This window comes from Anoplopoma fimbria, chromosome 1, assembly GCF_027596085.1.
Source record: "Anoplopoma fimbria isolate UVic2021 breed Golden Eagle Sablefish chromosome 1, Afim_UVic_2022, whole genome shotgun sequence".
Classification (NCBI taxonomy): Eukaryota; Metazoa; Chordata; class Actinopteri; order Perciformes; family Anoplopomatidae; genus Anoplopoma; species Anoplopoma fimbria.
This window is the reverse complement of record NC_072449.1, coordinates 18,153,047-18,170,620: the sequence shown is the minus strand read 5'-3', so window position 1 is coordinate 18,170,620 and position 17,574 is coordinate 18,153,047. Positions and strand designations below refer to the sequence as shown.

Here is a 17,574-nt window from a genome sequence, read left to right as displayed (position 1 = left end):
AAAGAGACAAAAAAATAATCTCTCTTCGCCCCAGGCAGCGTCCACCGAAGATCATTAGCTCTAATGATGGTCAATGAATGGCCATTCTTTCACATTGATCTTCTCCATAGAGACCTTGGTAATAAATGGACTGTCGCCATGTATAATTAGCAAACACAAACCGACAAACACACGCAATATGTATAAATTAGGGGGAGCATGAAAGAGAGGATGCAAACAACTCGTATAGCTATGCTTTTAAATCATATATTGCACAGTTTGAAACATGATACCATTATAACTAGAATGCAATGCAGTAATTCTGCTTGGATATAGTAGGACAAAATGAGCATCTCCATCACCTCTTCCTTACCTAAGTTCTCACTCCAGATTGATAAAATCAACATATAACAGAATAAACAAACACAACCAAAATGAAGACTGAGAGCAGTCAAATACATAAGTGGGCATGACAAAAAACTGACTCGAGACGGGTAGCTGCGTGAGGACGCTGATGAGCGTCTTGAGATGATTCAGGGGAAACAGATTAGGCAGGGGAGCAGTCTGGCAGATCATTAGTCAGGGATGTCAGGACCAGAGATAAATGAAGTGTCAGCAGAGGAGGGAGAGAGAAGAGAGGGAGGGTTGGAGAAGTTAGGGGGAGACAGGGGCGAGAACAAGGGAGAGAGGGTGAGGAAGGAAAGGGCAGATGCAGAAAGGATGGAATATATGAGATCATTTAATGTTTAAAAGCCATTAAATGCTTTAAATTGATTGTGGAATTGCTCACTCATATTGTAATTACAAATGGCAAAGGAATTGTATAACGCTAGCAATAACATTAGCTTAGTTTCTATTTAAATAAGTGATTCACAAGTATGTTATCTAATGTTAACACATGCATAATAAATCTTACATGCCCTTCTTAATACTCCTTTAATTTATGTAAAAATTATGCCGGTAAGCCATTGCAACTTCAAATCATTGTTCTGACTCATTTGACATTATTCCTTTACACCATAACTGACTGGTAGTTCTCAACTTCAGCAAACTCCATTAACTTTAATGCCACTATAGCAAAGTTCTTCAAACAGATGACTCAAAGTCATTGAAATACTGAGAGTTCTCATATTCAAAATATAAAGAGTGACAATATGAAGCACCATTCCCTGCACAGCATAACGAACTCCATAGAACCTCTATCTTGCATTTGAAAGCAGGGCTCAATATTAACTTTTTGAGCCACTTGTTATGGTTCATACAAAAAGACTGATGGATGCATAAGTGGCAAACATGCTGACAAAGATATACGTGTTTACTTGAGGGGGAACTGGAGTGTGGGTACTACGCTTCAGAGACGGCAGGACGGTATTATCAGCTGTAACAGTCATATGAGAGCAGTGCAGAGTGGGGCAGTGAGCTAACCAGAGGGTCACTCCCACTGAAAAGCACACGTGGCTGGCGGCTGGCGTGGCTATGTCAACAAAGCAAGGAGAAGCTTGTATAAAAACACAAACAGAGGGAGGGAAACTTCTTTCTCTGCTGAAGCGGACTTTTCTCCACTATATCTTTACAAAGCAAATAGCTGTTTTCTGCTATAATAATGCCCTGGATGTTGTGTATTACTCCTAAAACCCATTGGCAGCAGCTCTTAGAGGTTGAAGCCTGTACAAAATAGAAACTTTGTTACGTATTGTAACAAATTGCAAGCTGATCCCATAGAACAGAATAAGGGATTCTCCTAATTGGTCAATCAAGGCATTCTGATTAAGACATATCATGAGAAAAATGCATTTGTTTAAAAAATCTTAATCTGTATTCTGAATGTATTCATTCAACCAAACAGCCAAGTAATGAGTGGCACATAACATGAAGAAACTGTATTTTTTTGTTCATGACTTTTAACTTGTTCAGTGGGCCAAGACAATTTCTTTTCCATTTGCCCTGCAAAAAAAAATCAACTTGTCCAGGACAAGTGGAAAAAACCTTATTATCAAGCCCTGGAAAGGCTCGGCTATTAACAGAACATTTCTGGTTGAGACATCATCAGTGTTTCAATTAGAGGTACAACATCCTCTAACTGAAGCTGAGATGCAGCCTGATTCAATGGATACCCGTTGTGCATAGAGAATCACTGGTATGTTTCATGACTAAACAGCAAGTGGTCACACAATCGGCCATTTCTGTCAGTGAGTGTAAATGTATGCATGTTTGAATGGTTTGTGTGTGAGAAGTAATACAAATCACTGGAAGGATCTAAAAAGTCCATTTTAAAATGACAAAAGAGACATTGAGAAAATAACAAAGGAGACATGTAATAAAGAATAGACATGACGGACACTTCCAGACTTTGAGGTTTTCACAGAGAGTAAGGCAAGAATTGAGGATGTGAAGCAACAGTTTTGGGTCGGTTGGCTTTAGGGTGCTGACTGCTGATAGATCTCCAGGTGACAGCCGACGTCGGGGCCCTCGGCCAGGCTGTCACTCCGTCGCTCTCCCTCTCGTCTTTGATCTGTCACTCTCTCTCTTATTTTCGCCTCAGTTTTGCCAAATAATCTCTCACCTCCTCTCTCCATTGATTCAACTTCTCTCTCACTTTTTTGCCCCTGCCATGTCCTCCTCATCATCATTCTTTTCCTCCCTTTTCACCCTAGTTGGTTGGACAGTTGGTTTCTCCGCTGTTCTCTTCTACCCTTCAACTTTGCCTTTTGGTTCCCCCCACCGCTGGAAACAAACTCACCTCTGTTAGGAGCCGTCTGTTTCACACCACCTATTTAGTATGCAAGAGAGCATAATTGCTCATGTGGAGGGATTTAGTCTGTGTTTGTGTTCGACCATGTGAGTGCGTTTGTTTGAATTTGAATGTACTTGTGTGTCGGTGTCTGTGCCCTGAAAGCCTAGGAATTCAGCACATTATGTTTCTTCAGACATAGCCTACGGATATTTTGGTGACCTTGGTCTTTAGTGTGTGTGTGTGTGTGTGTGTGTGTGTGTGTGTGTGTGTGTGTGTGTGTGTGTGTGTGTGTGTGTGTGTGTGTGTGTGTGTGTGTGTGTGTGTGTGTGTGTGTGTGTGCACGCTCAATTATAGGGATTTCATTTTCCTGTGTGTGGGTGTGCACATGAGCTCTTCGGTTTGTGTTTGCACTCGTGTGCATATGTACATGCATACATACAGGCACTCTTGAGAGACACACTTAATGAGAGGCTCATTTGCACAGCTCTGCCTCTAATGATCTATTAAAGTACACTTACCCATTAATTATATGGCCAGTCCCAAAAGGCTTATGAGGCCCCACAAGGGAGGGCTAAAGATACAAAAAGACAAGATTAAAACAGTTTTTATTGATGCACGAAAATCAGTAATATCACCTTCTTATCCTTTGAGTTTGTGAAAAAAGATATATAAATATAAAATATTTTCAAGTTAGACTTTTTCCTAATGTGATGGCATTTGTGGTTAAAATTAAGACATGGATCAAGTGTTCCTCTATTCTGGTCCAAATAGCATACTGACGTACTGCATACCCAATCTGTAACTGCCACCTGAAATAAAGATTAAGTATGCCATTAACAGCAGACTGTTCACACTGAAGTAAACTCAAGCAATACGTTACCACTATACTGTTGAATGAAAATTGTTTATCACAAATGTGAATCAACATTATGTCTTCAACTCAATTTAATATATTCCAGTATTATTTTAAGTGAAATTAAAATGATTCATTATTTTTGTGTTACATGTTTGCAGCAGTACATTATATATGTGAGCTCCCGTGCTTTCTCCTCTTACTGTAACTGTAGCTTAACATAACTCACCATCATTCCTCAATCCATACAACCGCAATGCATTTTCGAGTGGTTGGTATGTCCAGTGAGCTCACGTCTCGCAATCAGATATTCATCGCTTATCTATTATGTATCCAGGCTTTTCTTGCAAATACAAAATCCACATACCATGCGGTTGAATCGCACAACATACTCAATTTTATGTCAAATTTAGCATGGATAGTATAAATAGTTTGCGATTTTAAACACAGCTCATCAGACCCTTGACAGTCATTGACAGAATTGCCTCATGAAATTCAAAAGCAGCCAGCAGCCCCTCACATTCCAGTGCCCCATCTTTTAATTAGGCAATACTTATGCTGTTCAGACGTGCTTTACAGTTGTTTTCAAATCTCCTCAAATCAGGATATATTATGTATCTTAAATTTTTGCTTTTGTCTCTGTTTGACATCTCAAACATTTTTGTCAACTGTCTTTTTGTTTCCATTTGCTTTGTGTGGTATTTTATTTTATTTTTTTATTGGGTGCACAAATGAGAACCCAGCTGCAGGCTCAGGCACAAACGCAGCACGCGTGCGGCGCAGTCCAATATGAAAGCAGTGCTGGAGCATGATGAATAACAATCCGGTCAGCCTAGATTTTGACAGTTGAATTGACTAGCGTTGTCAGTCAAAAAGCAGCAAGAAAAAGGAATTAGTGCTGGTAGGATTGTAATCATAAACTGCAGTAGCTTGCACAGCAGGCCACAAACTTGCAAAATGTTACAGTTTCTTATTAAATTTTATTATTATTATTATATATAATATATTATTTTATTATTATTTGACTGTCATGTCAAGCTTATACTACAGCCAATTGTATTATATAATTTCACCAGTATCAGAAGCCTTTATTATAAGGAAAACATAATCAGCAGGTGGAGTTGGGACGTTATAGTGACTAATCAGATGGGCCAGGAGAAGATTTAAAAGAGTTTCTCAAAGGAAAATATGTTTTTTGTCTGGAAGATGCCAAAGCACGACTATATATATTTTGTGTTTTTTAAAACTGCACACCTCTTGCCGATCAACCTCACATATCTTTCCTGCTGCCAAGGACAGGTATCATTCACATGCCTCATACATATCTTTCCACTTGCTTTCCAACTCCCTTACTCTCCCTCTCAACTCTCTTGTGCTGTCCCTGTAGCTCATATTGTCCATCTCTACACTTACCTGGAATATATTTGTTAGCAAGGTTAACCAGAGTTTTTTTATTTATTCTTTTTACGTTAGCAAAGATAAACATTTGGGATTTCCAGGTTTCTGCGGTGTTGGCACTGGGGATAATAGGCCTCCCACTCAAAGTCAGTATCTAGTGCTTTCTTTCTGCCTTGCACAGCTCTGAGTCCCTATCTGTGCAGTCACCTATGGGTGTCTCCACAGTAGAGTGACTCATGCTCCTTTTGGTCTGAGCGCTTTCTCCACAAACCTGCTTATCAATTCTTCAATTCACTGACCTATTCACTCTTTTTGTCTGGAAGTCCATTATCTGATTTGCCTAATCTCCACACTTACAGATGAAAAGACCATTTTCTTCATTTTCATTTTTCTGTTGCAGCAAAGCCGTGCCCTAGACTTTTGTAAGCTTTGATATCTCCAAGTGACAGTCAACATTTCCCTCTGGCTGACGAACATATGTGTTTTTGGTTGTTTGATTTTGGCCTAATCCTTAGAGCTGTTACCGCACAAGAACTGTGGGTTTCTGCATGCCAGAAGGAAATAGTTAGCAGCTTCTTTTCAATTAAAAGATAATTATTTTACCATCAATGTTTGTTCCTTTCATTTATATACCCCTCTTACTTCTCTTTTACTTTGTCCATCCAACCTGTTGACTATTGTCACTCATATACATGCACAGATCTTCTCTACTCTGCTCTTTTTACTCGTTTTAACAACTTCCCAGTGTCACCTGCCGCCTCTTAACTCCCACACCACACCTTTTTTATTTTCTACCTAACCATCCCCTCCAACCCATCTTATCTTCAGAGTCCCTGGCCTTGGTGACAGACAGGTAGACTGGGCTTGGTCTGGCTGTCATAGGCTAGATGGCACAACAGGCTGCCAGGCGAAGGCTGCCACCTGAGGGGGTACTGGGTTCTGACACCTCTATTAACCTTCAGGAAACGTCCATCCCCTCTCACACAACCCCCTTCCTCTGCTACTCTTCCTCATCTCTATCTCCGCCTGTCCCCTGTCTGCTGTTCCCCAAGGCAGTGGAAAAACTAGCTTGTTCCCTGGAGCAAAGAGCCAAATACAAATTACTTGTTTTTTCCTCTCCTCCTAACCTGGAGCATTTCTACATGCCATGGATTTCTATCTCACTTTCTCAATTATCTATCGGTCTCAGTGTCCTCGTTTTCCCCCCTTCCTGTCTCCTGTCCATCTCAGGCTCCTTGGGTCTGTCTCTCTCTAATGCTATCCCTTTAGCATTGCAATCCAGTATTCATACAATGACCTGTATGGCAGGAATACCATATGGCCAGTGCATAATGCATGGTTTTGTGCATCGATGCATAGCTAAATGGTGGGAATGAACAAATGGCAACAGCTTTCTCATGTCAGTCAGCCGGAATAATGGGAGTTGATGAAAGCTAAGTGAGGCGGATTAAATCGGATGTAAACATATTTGATTAACAGATGCCCTTTTTACCTTGACAATGATTCGATTAATCATTTGGTGTTATTCAAAGTGGATTATGGCAGATCATGGCAGAACATGACAGCTCCCATCTAAATCAGCAGCATTCAACCAATAATCTCTGTCTGTCTCTCTCCGTCTTCTCGTTTTGCCCTGCAGGAATTCTCTTTACTCCGACTGGACGACGTGGTGGACCAAAGAGTCAACATAGTCGGATTTTCAGTCTTCAACAATACTCACCCCTTCTTCCAGGATTTTGTGCTAAGCCTCAACCGCTCCTGGCAAGAGAACTGTGACCATGCACCCTTTGCTGGCACCCCAGTAAGTACTCACACACATTATATCACACACACACACAAAAGAGACCAATGTTAACCATGAGAATATTGGATGATGAACCTTTTTCATTTATTTCCTTACCAAGTCCAGCATTCTCTAAAGAGTTATTCTTCCAGTGTACTTCTCTATCTCAAACTTCTCCATACTATAATACTGAAGTCACCTAGACACAAAAGTGCCTCTGAAATATACTGGGATGACATTTATCCAGTTAACTGTTGTAATTGCAGGTATTGCTGCAGGCAGTTGTTGTTTCCCAAATAGCTCATTAGCAGCGTTTGCCACCTTGCTTATTGCATTTATAATGGCATCCTCCTTGTTAAATTTGCTTCAGATAAAATGCAATGCAAAAGGGCAGTCAGTGCAACCCCCCTTTAAATCATCCACTCATCTAAACATTATCTGTAGTAACATTTAACATTCCAGTTCTGCATATTTAAATGAATTCAAAAACAGTCTCAAATCACCATGAATTTTTTTAAAATATGCCTGAAGACTGTTGTAGGTTTTTATAAAAAAGGAGAATAAATAATAATAGAATAAATAATAATATGATAATAATAATAGAATAAAGCGATGGATCATTTGTCTCTGAACAGTTTTTATAACATTTGAGCAAACCGTACTAGACAGAAGAAATGGCCTTGGTGCTTGAACATTTTGTATTCTCAGCATAACTCTCCCGTCCCTCTTTTATGAGAAAGGCTTATCAGAGTTTTCTAGGGCCAGTTCAGCAAAGAAATGTCGTAAATGACCTGCATAAACATGATGAGTGCCACCTTCTCGTAAATGAGCTCTTGTTTACGAGGCCAAAATTTATGAGTATTATCTAACTCCCCAGCAATCCATCTCAAAGCTAAACTCTCTCACCCATTTGTCCAGCAGTGTCACTCATAAAAAAGGCATCTGAGAGTAACAAGAAGATTGAATTCCTGCTCACAATGTCCTGTAAACAAAATGGTACTTTATTATTTCTCACATGCACACATACGCATTATATACGAATCAATATTTAACCATCAATACCATCAATAATTAAGTGTTGTTTTCAATCATTTCTTAGTTGAATCTAACCAAGCTTACAGTATGAATTTATATCTTCTTGTATCATAATAAATATATAATTATATAATAATGGCAAACGGGGAAACTAATTCAATTTGAAAATGTATTGTCTCATTTTCTTATAATTATACATGACTGCTAACAAAAACAACACATTAAGGGGAGAATAAACAATGCACATTTTCGTAAGGGCTTCATGGGGAATTAGAAATTCAGTAAAAGCAATTAATGAATGAATTCCTCTTTAAGTTTAACGAAAGGGGGGAAAAAGCACACCCATCAACCCCTTCTACTTCACACAGGCTGGATGGTGAAACAGGTTAAGAATAGCATGGAAAAATGTTGTGTTTTGCACACATCAGGTTGCTCAGATACTTCTGAGCCTGCGGTAATTAGGACTTTTGACTAATTAGCTAATAACTAGAGAGAATAAAGGCTGATGAAGGCAGAGCAAGAAAGTGATTAACTCATTTAGACATGCACATAGATAATATGCTGTCTTTTCATTAACAGTAATTAAGTCTGGAGGAAATGTAACTGGGGCTCACACATACAAGAAATGCACACAAGTGACCTCTTTACGTGCATAGAGCTGAGACATTTAATTCATTCAAAGATTCAAAGACATGCACCATGCTAACTGATTATAAAAGTTCATCTAAGAAAGTGCAACCACATGGCATTTAATTAGTAGGGTAGGTTCTTAGGAAACAAGGTTTTATGGGAGAAGAATAACTGTAGGACAAATTGTGCTGCCTGTAAATATCTTGCAATTGTGTGAAGATATTTATATTCTGAAAATAGCATCGTGGAAACCACATAGACGCAAGGATCTTAATAAGACTAAAACATCAGTTATACAAGATCTGGCTGTATTTGTTCCCAGAATATCAAACAAAACCAAAGTTTGAGGGATATAATATACATTTTTGTTAAACAGGCCTGAAATAGTGAAAGCAAATCATGTTTCCAAAGAAATGGAGTACACCTGTGACAGAGGAATGGCTTTATAGAGTGAAGACTACAGATGCCTGACAGTATGTTTATGAAAAACTGCATAAAGTAAAAACTCTTGGGAGGAAGACTTTAAGAATACAAGCCTTCTCTTGAACATGAAACCAAACACAGTAGCTTGTCCCTTTTAATCTGGAGTTGCCGTTTGCTAATGTACAATGGCTTCTGAAGCATGCAAAGCTTTGTGATTTGTTTTTGTTACCAGGCTGTTTCCAGTACAATTTTGCATTCCACTGTGATTCTACAAATCATCAGCTAAGACGCCAATTTCAACAACCTGGATCATACAAGCAAATTTTCTCTTATTGAATTTGTAATAAGATACAAACAAAAGTTACCAATGATCCAGACCTATTTTAGGAGTCATGTAATATTAACTTTACGATCCACCCACTCATACAGAGCATGATAGTAAGCGAAGAAAGACCGACACTGCATTATTTGCTTAGCATTGTAGATGTCAGAAGATACCAATGGAATATAAGAAACACTGTTAAACTTTGTAATTCCCCTTTAACCCTCTATTGCATGAATTATTACTTAAACATGATAAAAAATGTTTTAATGTGTTTTTATTACTTAAAATTACTTAAATAATGGAAATATTTGAAATTTGTAAAAACAAATAATTAAATAGGGGTAGTTGGAAAATTGTTGCCATATGGCAACAATGCGCAGTACCATAAAATCAATTTTTTTCTCTAAAAACATCCTTTTATTTAAAACAAGACTGAACAAATCCAACTTATGTTTAGTGAAATGTTTAACCCAATATTTACAAAGTTAAATTAATTTAATTTCAATTGTTATTTGGAATATACGGTAATAATAACATCGTAATAAGATAGTTACATACACCTGTAATAAGACACGGGTACATCGTTGTCTTGATCAAAAACTAATTTATTTCCTATTTAATTTAATTGAATCATTCTTATTCAATGTCATTCATTTCATTTGGTTATCATCAACATGTTTCTCAAACAAATTCACATGAAATTCTATTCATTTTGCACTTATTCTCCTAGTTGTCTAACCCCCCCTCTACCTGTTTCCTCGGGTTCTGCTTCTGGTTCTGTGTCTGTGCCTGACTCTGACTCTGACTCTGAACTGTCACTGCTCTCATCTAGGTTCACGTCAACATCGTTTTCCTCATCACTGTCCACTAGCTCATCCTCACACGCCTCTGGTGGAAGAGCTCTGCCCTGTTCAATTTTCCCTCTCGTATAGAAGAAGCTTGGTTGCATGTTCTATGGATGAAAGCAGCATATATGTATACTGACTATACAGTCAAAAATAGTTCAAAATGCTGCTTATAATTCCAATTACTGTACTATCTGGACTACATATCACACACATTGTATTTGACACCTGTAAAAAACTGTATGGGCTTATTGACTAGAAATTTCCACAAAAGTGGACCAACATATAATTTGGGTAGGACATCTCATTTCCTTCTGTTAAAACTATGATTTCCAGTGGTGTAAATTATAATACAGATAATACATTACAGTTACTAAATGTATGATATTACCAAATATAAATATAAATTATGTTTTTTCCCTTTTGAATGTAATCCAAAATTGTGAACATAGTCTCAGAATAGCTTAGTGCTATGTAAGTCAATTACAGTCCAATAGGTTGAATGCACACAGATCACTTCCATATTCGCATATAGTTGCCATATGGCAACAAATAAATTTTACCATTTTACAAAAAACTTATCACATCTAAACTGGTTTTAATGATGAAAATTAAAAGTTTACTTACCTCAGATTATATTTAAAAAAAAAAAATTTGAAGGAATTTTGCCTAAATATTGAACAATAAGTCAACTTTGTAAGAGCTCAGATCATGATCTCCTCAGCACTGCATGTCCATGGAAAAAGAGGGCGCAAACAGGATTTCCTGTTCGATGTGTATTTGTGATGAGATGTGTATTTGTGTATAAAAGACCCCCCTTTTCACAGCTACACAGTAAAAAATGGATTATATATTACTGCCTTTTAATAAAATTGAGATAAAGTAATTGTTGCCATATGGCAACGCCATGCAATAGAGGGTTAAATGCTGACTTAACAAACACCACCAAAAACGCATCGCCTCGTGGTTGTAATGTCTTCACAAGCTGTTTGTGTACACCATATTGCTCTTAATGTGCAATCCACCAATTACGTTAGACAATACAAGGTTGTAATACATCACAGGTTTGCAGTTTAATGGCCAATTGTAGTTCTCTTTGGTCTCCAAAATGTACCATGCATCACAATCCCTCCCTGCATCAATATTACATTACATTACATTACAGTCATTTAGCAGACGCTTTTATCCAAAGCGACTTACAGGAAGTGTATTCAACATAGGTATTCAAGAGAACTACTAGTCACCAGAAGTCATAAGTGCATCTCCTTTCTTAAACAAGCATCTTAAAGCATAAGCCAGAGCAAAAGTATAGTGCAGAGGCAAGTTACTACGAAAACAATAATTGCAACAGACTAATCCGAATATAGTAAGTGCTACAAACTACTACGAATAAGATAAGTGCAGTAAACAAATACAAATTCAATAAGTGCAGCGAACTGATACAAATACAGTAAGTGCAACAACTAATACGAGTGCAATAAGTGCTACGAGGAAGGCTCAGGGTAGTACTTCCTGAAGAGGTGAGTTTTCAGCCTGCGCCTAAAGATGGGCAGCGACTCTGCTGTCCTGACGTCGGTGGGGAGTTCATTCCACCACTGAGGGGCCAGGACAGAAAAAAGCTGTGACCGGGTGGATCGGCCGGAGGGACCTCTGAGCGACGGGGAAACCAATCGCCCGAGGCAGCAGAGCGAAGTGGTCGGGCAGGGGTGTAGGGCTTGACCAAGGCCTGGAGATAGGAAGGAGCTGTTCCTTTCACTGCCCTGTAGGCTAGCACCAGAGTCTTAAACTGGATGCGAGCTCTTACAGGGAGCCAGTGTAGAGAACGGAGAAGGGAAGTTGTGTGAGAGAACTTGGGGCGATTGAACACCAGACGTGCTGCAGCTTTCTGGACAAGCTCCAGGGGTCTGATGGCCGACGCCGGGGCTCCGGCAAGTAGTGAGTTGCAGTAGTCCAGGCGGGAGATGACCAGAGCCTGGATGAGCACCTGCGCCGTCTCCTCAGTGAGGAAGGGGCGAATCCTCCTGATGTTGTAGAGGAGGAATCTGCAGGAGCGTGTGACCGATGCAATGTTTGCTGAGAACGACAGTTGGTCGTCCAGGGTCACACCCAGATTCCTCACAGTCCGAGTTGGCGTCACCACGGCATCATCAATGGTGATGGACAGGTCTCGGTGCGGGCAACCCTTCCCCGGGAGGAAGAGTAGCTCGGTTTTGTCCAGGTTGAGCTTCAGGTGGTGTGTCGCCATCCACTTCGAGATGTCAGCCAAGCACGCAGCAATGCGTGCCTCCACCAAACATCAGGGCAATTTAATTTATCTTCCCATTACACAAATGTATCCCACTGAATCTCAGACTCGACCCCAGCTTCTAATGCGAGGCGTCATGTATTTTAATCAAATGTGCATCACAGGATGCCGTGGCAGTGACGAGTTGGCTGTTTGTACAGGGGTTAGGAGAGGAAAAGCTGCCTCTCCCACTGTGCCCTCGCTGAGGGAGGCAGGCAGTAATTGGAATGGTCAGGGTGTGCCAGCTTCATTGGGGAAAAGAGTGGGAAGGACAGCGTCTAACCGAGAGTGAGAGAGAGAGAGAGAGAGAGAGAGAGAGAGAGAGAGAGAGAGAGAGAGAGAGAGAGATGGTGTTCAACGCTGTCAGCAGATCAGAGTCTTTCTAATGATCTAATGGAATAATCTCCCTGCCACTCCAGGGATGGGTTAACCCCTTACTGACCGCTAACCACTGACATGTTACACTTTCAGTTTGTGTGCTTTGAGCTTTGAGCAGCTTTGTGTGTGTGTGTGTGTGTGTGTGTGTGTGTGTGTGTGTGTGTGTGTGTGTGTGTGTGTGTGTGTGTGTGTGTGTGTGTGTGTGTGTGTGTGTGTGTGTCAGTGTGTGAATGCATAATGTATTCACCTTCCTGCCTCCCTCTGCAGCTCTCCTCAGCTCTGCTCTTTGATGCGGTTTACGCGGTGGTGGCGGCAGTCCAGGAGTTGAACCGTAGCCAGAATGTTGGCGCCACTCAGCTCTCCTGCAAGTCATCCAAGATCTGGGAGCACGGCACCAGCCTCATGAACTACCTGAGGATGGTAAGATTGCCTCTGCTGGACATCAGGAAACAAACAACAGGCCTGACCGCTGCTCACCTTAAAGGAATAGTTTGATATTTTGGGAAATATGGTTATTTGCTCTGATGAGTTTGATGAGATCATCCACTCATGAACAGTTCTTTAGAGGTGTTGGTAGGTGAATTTTGTCATCCTTGGACAGAGCCAGGCAGAGTTGGGTACTAACGTATTACATGTAATTAGGATTACAAAATCAGATTTAAAAAAAAGAAGTAAATTGCTTTTGCAAAAATGTTCGGTTAGATCATAATTACATCATCAAGGATAACTTGATGACATTTTTGATTACGTCTTTACGATTTCTAAATGCTGAATATGTTCCAACGTATATACAAGTAAGTTGCTCCTCTCAGGTTGCCAGGTTTCCAGTAACATTAAATAATATTTGTTAATTTTTTTGATTTATGGATCTTATCCCTTTTTATTTACATTGAAAATGGAAAATGAAAATTTTGAGAAAGAGCTCCCCTTGAGTGACAAGGGCAAAGTCCTCCATGTGGCCTTTGTAACAAAGGTTTACATAAAAAGACAGCATCCAACATGTTCCAGAATACACACTGTTTTTGTAAGTGTTATTTGATTTGACCAACTGCAAATGCTCAATATACAAAAATGATTTGCTTTAAAAGTGTTTTTAGATGTTTAAAGAGAAAGAGATTATTTGTGGGGCAATGTTTTTAATTTTGAAGTAACCAAAAAGTATTCAGATTAGATTACTTTCTTTTGTAATCCAATAGATTACGTTACTTATAACAAAAATTGCGATGTAATTTGAATTCTGTAACCATGGAGCCAGGCTAACTGTTTCCCTTTCTGTCTTCATGCTAAACTAAACTAACCAATTGCTTCATATTTACTGCATATAAATGAAAGAAACGTCTTCACATCCAACTCTTTGCAAGAAAGTCTATTTCCCAAAATGTCAAACTATTTTCCTAATTTTAAGACTTCACATGTTTGTGTGTGTGTTTTTTATTTTGTTTTCTGAAATAGCATTAATTAGATAATGTCAGAGACCCAACCTTGTTGATATATTCGAATACGATGCATAGTCATTCATTATTTTAGAGTCAAGACATTTTCACTGACTGCTGATAATAATGTGTAGTCTGTGCTTTCATCTTCTTTACAGATATGCTCCCTATCTACTCGGTCAGTTAATCTCATCGCTGCATTATACTGACAGACAATAGAGAAGGAGAGAAAGAGATGAGCTGTCAGTGAATACAATATGTTGTCTTATTATAGAGAAATTACTAAATACTTAAATGTGACGTGTATTAGATATCAGACTGTTTGTCTTTCTCTCTCAGAGAAAGAAGATGTGACTAATGGCTCGTCTGTTTTGCTGTAAATTGAAGATATTACAGCTTCGTCTTCATATCCTTATCTAAACTTGACATATTTCAAAAAGCTGAAACTGAGCCAGTAGTGCTAATGTAGCATCCAGTCATATTTATATTAGGTGCTGCTGAGAGGAAAGAAGGCAGGATTTCTTGGTGAGATTTTTCAACGTGTTGCTGTCTCTGTGTTGGATAGGTAGAATTGGAAGGTCTAACGGGCCACATTGAGTTCAACAGCAAAGGTCAGCGGTCTAACTACGCCCTGCGGATCATGCAGAGCAGCAGGGATGGCCTAAAGCAGGTAATGTAACTCCCAAATCTCATGTTGGTATTATATGACAACTACATAATCACATGCTATGGATTCAGCATCACACAACCTTGCTATAGTATTAAGTCCATGTGATTGTTTCAAAATGATTAGACACAACTTGTGTGGTATTCCAGAAGTAATCTCTGTGAATGGATTTGGAATTCACATGTAGAAACTGTATCGATTTTGCCATCAGAAGTGTATCTGAGTAGTATTGACCAATCATGTTTGAGCAGTCATGGTTGAATGAATGTCAACAATCTGTGTGGAGACCAAAAAAGGCGTGATGCATCGGGCCGTAAAGCAATCTGGGAACCCACCAGCTATCTTCTGCCGATGAATTAGGTTTTTAACGCTTTAAAATGTGCTTGTAAACTGACTTGTGAACCAATCAGGTCAAACAAGTCATCTCTCAACTCTAAATCCAGTCTCCCATCTAAAGTTGCTAATCAGACTGTAAACAATGGCAGCACACAGAAAGGGAAGTCCAGGCCCGGATATCCGCTTGCTACACCAGAGCCCCAGAATTAGAACCCCTTGCCATCTTAGGGCTTATACGTCGTCGGACTGACAGCCGATGGGTTCTGAAATTGTTTCAGAAGTGACACACGCCGATTCCTCCACTTTCTCTTTAGATAGACACTGGCTACCGTATAGCTGTTACTGCTCAACACAAAGCTCTTACACACAGTCCTGATCTCAGTGGGGCGCTACTTCTGGCGTTACAGTTGTCTTTATGGCAGTGAGGTAAATCGACCTGGATTGTACAGCGTGGAGACGTGATAACATTTGCTTAACTGACATCTTCCCCATTACCCTGCTAGCAGAAGTGTCAAAGTGCCAGAGGACAATATTAGGGATGCCTCGTTGAAGGTGCTCAGAAGCACATTTTATGGAAAAATGATTTAGGTCAAAACAGAATTCACTTGGTGTTGGCTTCTCTCCTTCTGCTATTAATGCTTCTACAGATATGTCTCTGTAACTTTGGTTAAACATTAGATACATATTTGAGGTTGTGGTTCTTTACAATAAAATAACAATTAGTACTATTGTAGTGTTTTATCACAAAATTACTATAATATATCAGCAGGGATTTGTGGGTGGTGTTGATCAATACCAATCACTCCAGTGTTACCTCTGGGTTCCTGGGATTTTGAGCTTCCTACACAAGCCGTATTGTTGTGCTCTTTCGTTTAGTAAAAATACTCTCCAAGCACCACAGGGCATTTTACTCTATGCCCTAAACCATCTCGCACAATCTCTGAAACTGGTCTCGCCTGACTTCTCTTTGCCCTAGTTTCACACAAGGGAACACACTTTCAAAGACTGAACAATTTCTTTTAAATTGAACACATTTACCAGGATTACAAGGATTGAAAGAAGTCAGTAATGAAATGTAAGTGACGAGAGGCTTTGAGCAGCTTTGAGGACTGTCTGTTAATGACTGAATTGCAGAACTAGCGGTGCTCTATGGACTGTATCAGTTACTTAGGAGTTGGTTAGATTATAGCAGGGGTTTCCAATGTTTGACTGAAGGTTCCACAAATTAAAAATACCTCAAATCTCTGTATGTTAAAAATATCTATATAAAGAATCATTTCCTCTTATGGTTGTTCATATCCAAAATGTAATCTTGATTTATTAGCACCCGTTGATTTCACCTATGTTTTATTTGTGTTCCTCTTTTCTCTAAGATAATAAAGAAAACATTTTCTTTTCACAGTCAGCTAATTGTTCATCCAATGCAAGGAAAGAAAAAGCTCATATGTATCAGATAATCAAATGTAAATTATTTTGTTAAAGTGTAATTGTATTGATTGGATTATTAAATTTGTCGGCTAAAGAAATACTATAGGTCCATTGATCCCAATTTAGACTATAATAACTCTTGGATGACTTTGCGTGCATTCAGATTCTTAATGGCTTACTTTCTGCTTTTTGATTGTCCTCTAACTGACTCTGGAAAATCACACATTTAAGATTAATGTTGAGGTTCTTCTTCTTCTTACAGCCTTTTTTGGAGGCCTATCCCCAATTCTTCGGCATATGGCAGAGTCATTTCACATGGCAAAACATCTGCCATTATATAGTGTTTAATTATTACCTATAATAATGAATAAACAATCTGCACACGCCTCTTATTTGTGATGAAGTGGGATCAACATTCAGAACAACTGAGCTGACTTCCCTTTTTTTTCTCTTAACAGAAAATTAAGAGGAAATACAAAATACATTTAAAATAATTTTGCTGCAAAAGACCTACTTCATACATGCATTATTTTGTAAATGGTAAGCTGTAAAACTCATCCAGGTTTATCCAGTTATAAAACCATCACTCTCTCTCTTTGTAAAAGGCAAGTGATGATCAATAACCTGATCTTCCTTTAGTTACTGTAATATTAATATTTAAATCAGCACACTTTCACATGCTCTCACATGCAAAACAACAGTAAAAACAATGGTGGGCTCCCTGGTGTATTTTGTCTCATGCATTTCATGATATCTTAATGCAGTGTGGTTGTGCTTGGCAGAGCAGTCATGGTTGCCAAAGTGAAGGGAGACAACATTGCGCCAGACGATCTCTGCATCTGGGGTTTTGTGGCCAGTAGATGCTCGTCTTTAAACACACATAGACCCATCGTTATAGAGCAACATCTGCTTCCGAATACAGAAGTTCTTGCACTTTTTCCACAGTCCCTCTCATTGTCTCTGCTTCTCTCTCACTTCTTATCAGTCCATACAATGAAAGCATTACACCTGACTATCTGCTTGCAGAACGGCAAAAACTATTC

At 39.2% G+C, this 17,574-nt stretch overlaps 1 protein-coding gene across 1 annotated transcript in view; it reads left to right on the top strand.

Moving 5' to 3' along the window:
* Positions 1–17,574, top strand: part of grik4 (glutamate receptor, ionotropic, kainate 4) — a 153,227-nt gene that overhangs the window by 89,604 nt on the left and 46,049 nt on the right. Inside the window, exons 7-9 of the mRNA XM_054620398.1 lie at positions 6,604–6,765; positions 12,935–13,087; positions 14,666–14,770. Of these exons, the coding sequence (XP_054476373.1) occupies positions 6,604–6,765; positions 12,935–13,087; positions 14,666–14,770 (420 nt within the window). The remainder of the gene's footprint in view (positions 1–6,603; positions 6,766–12,934; positions 13,088–14,665; positions 14,771–17,574) is intronic.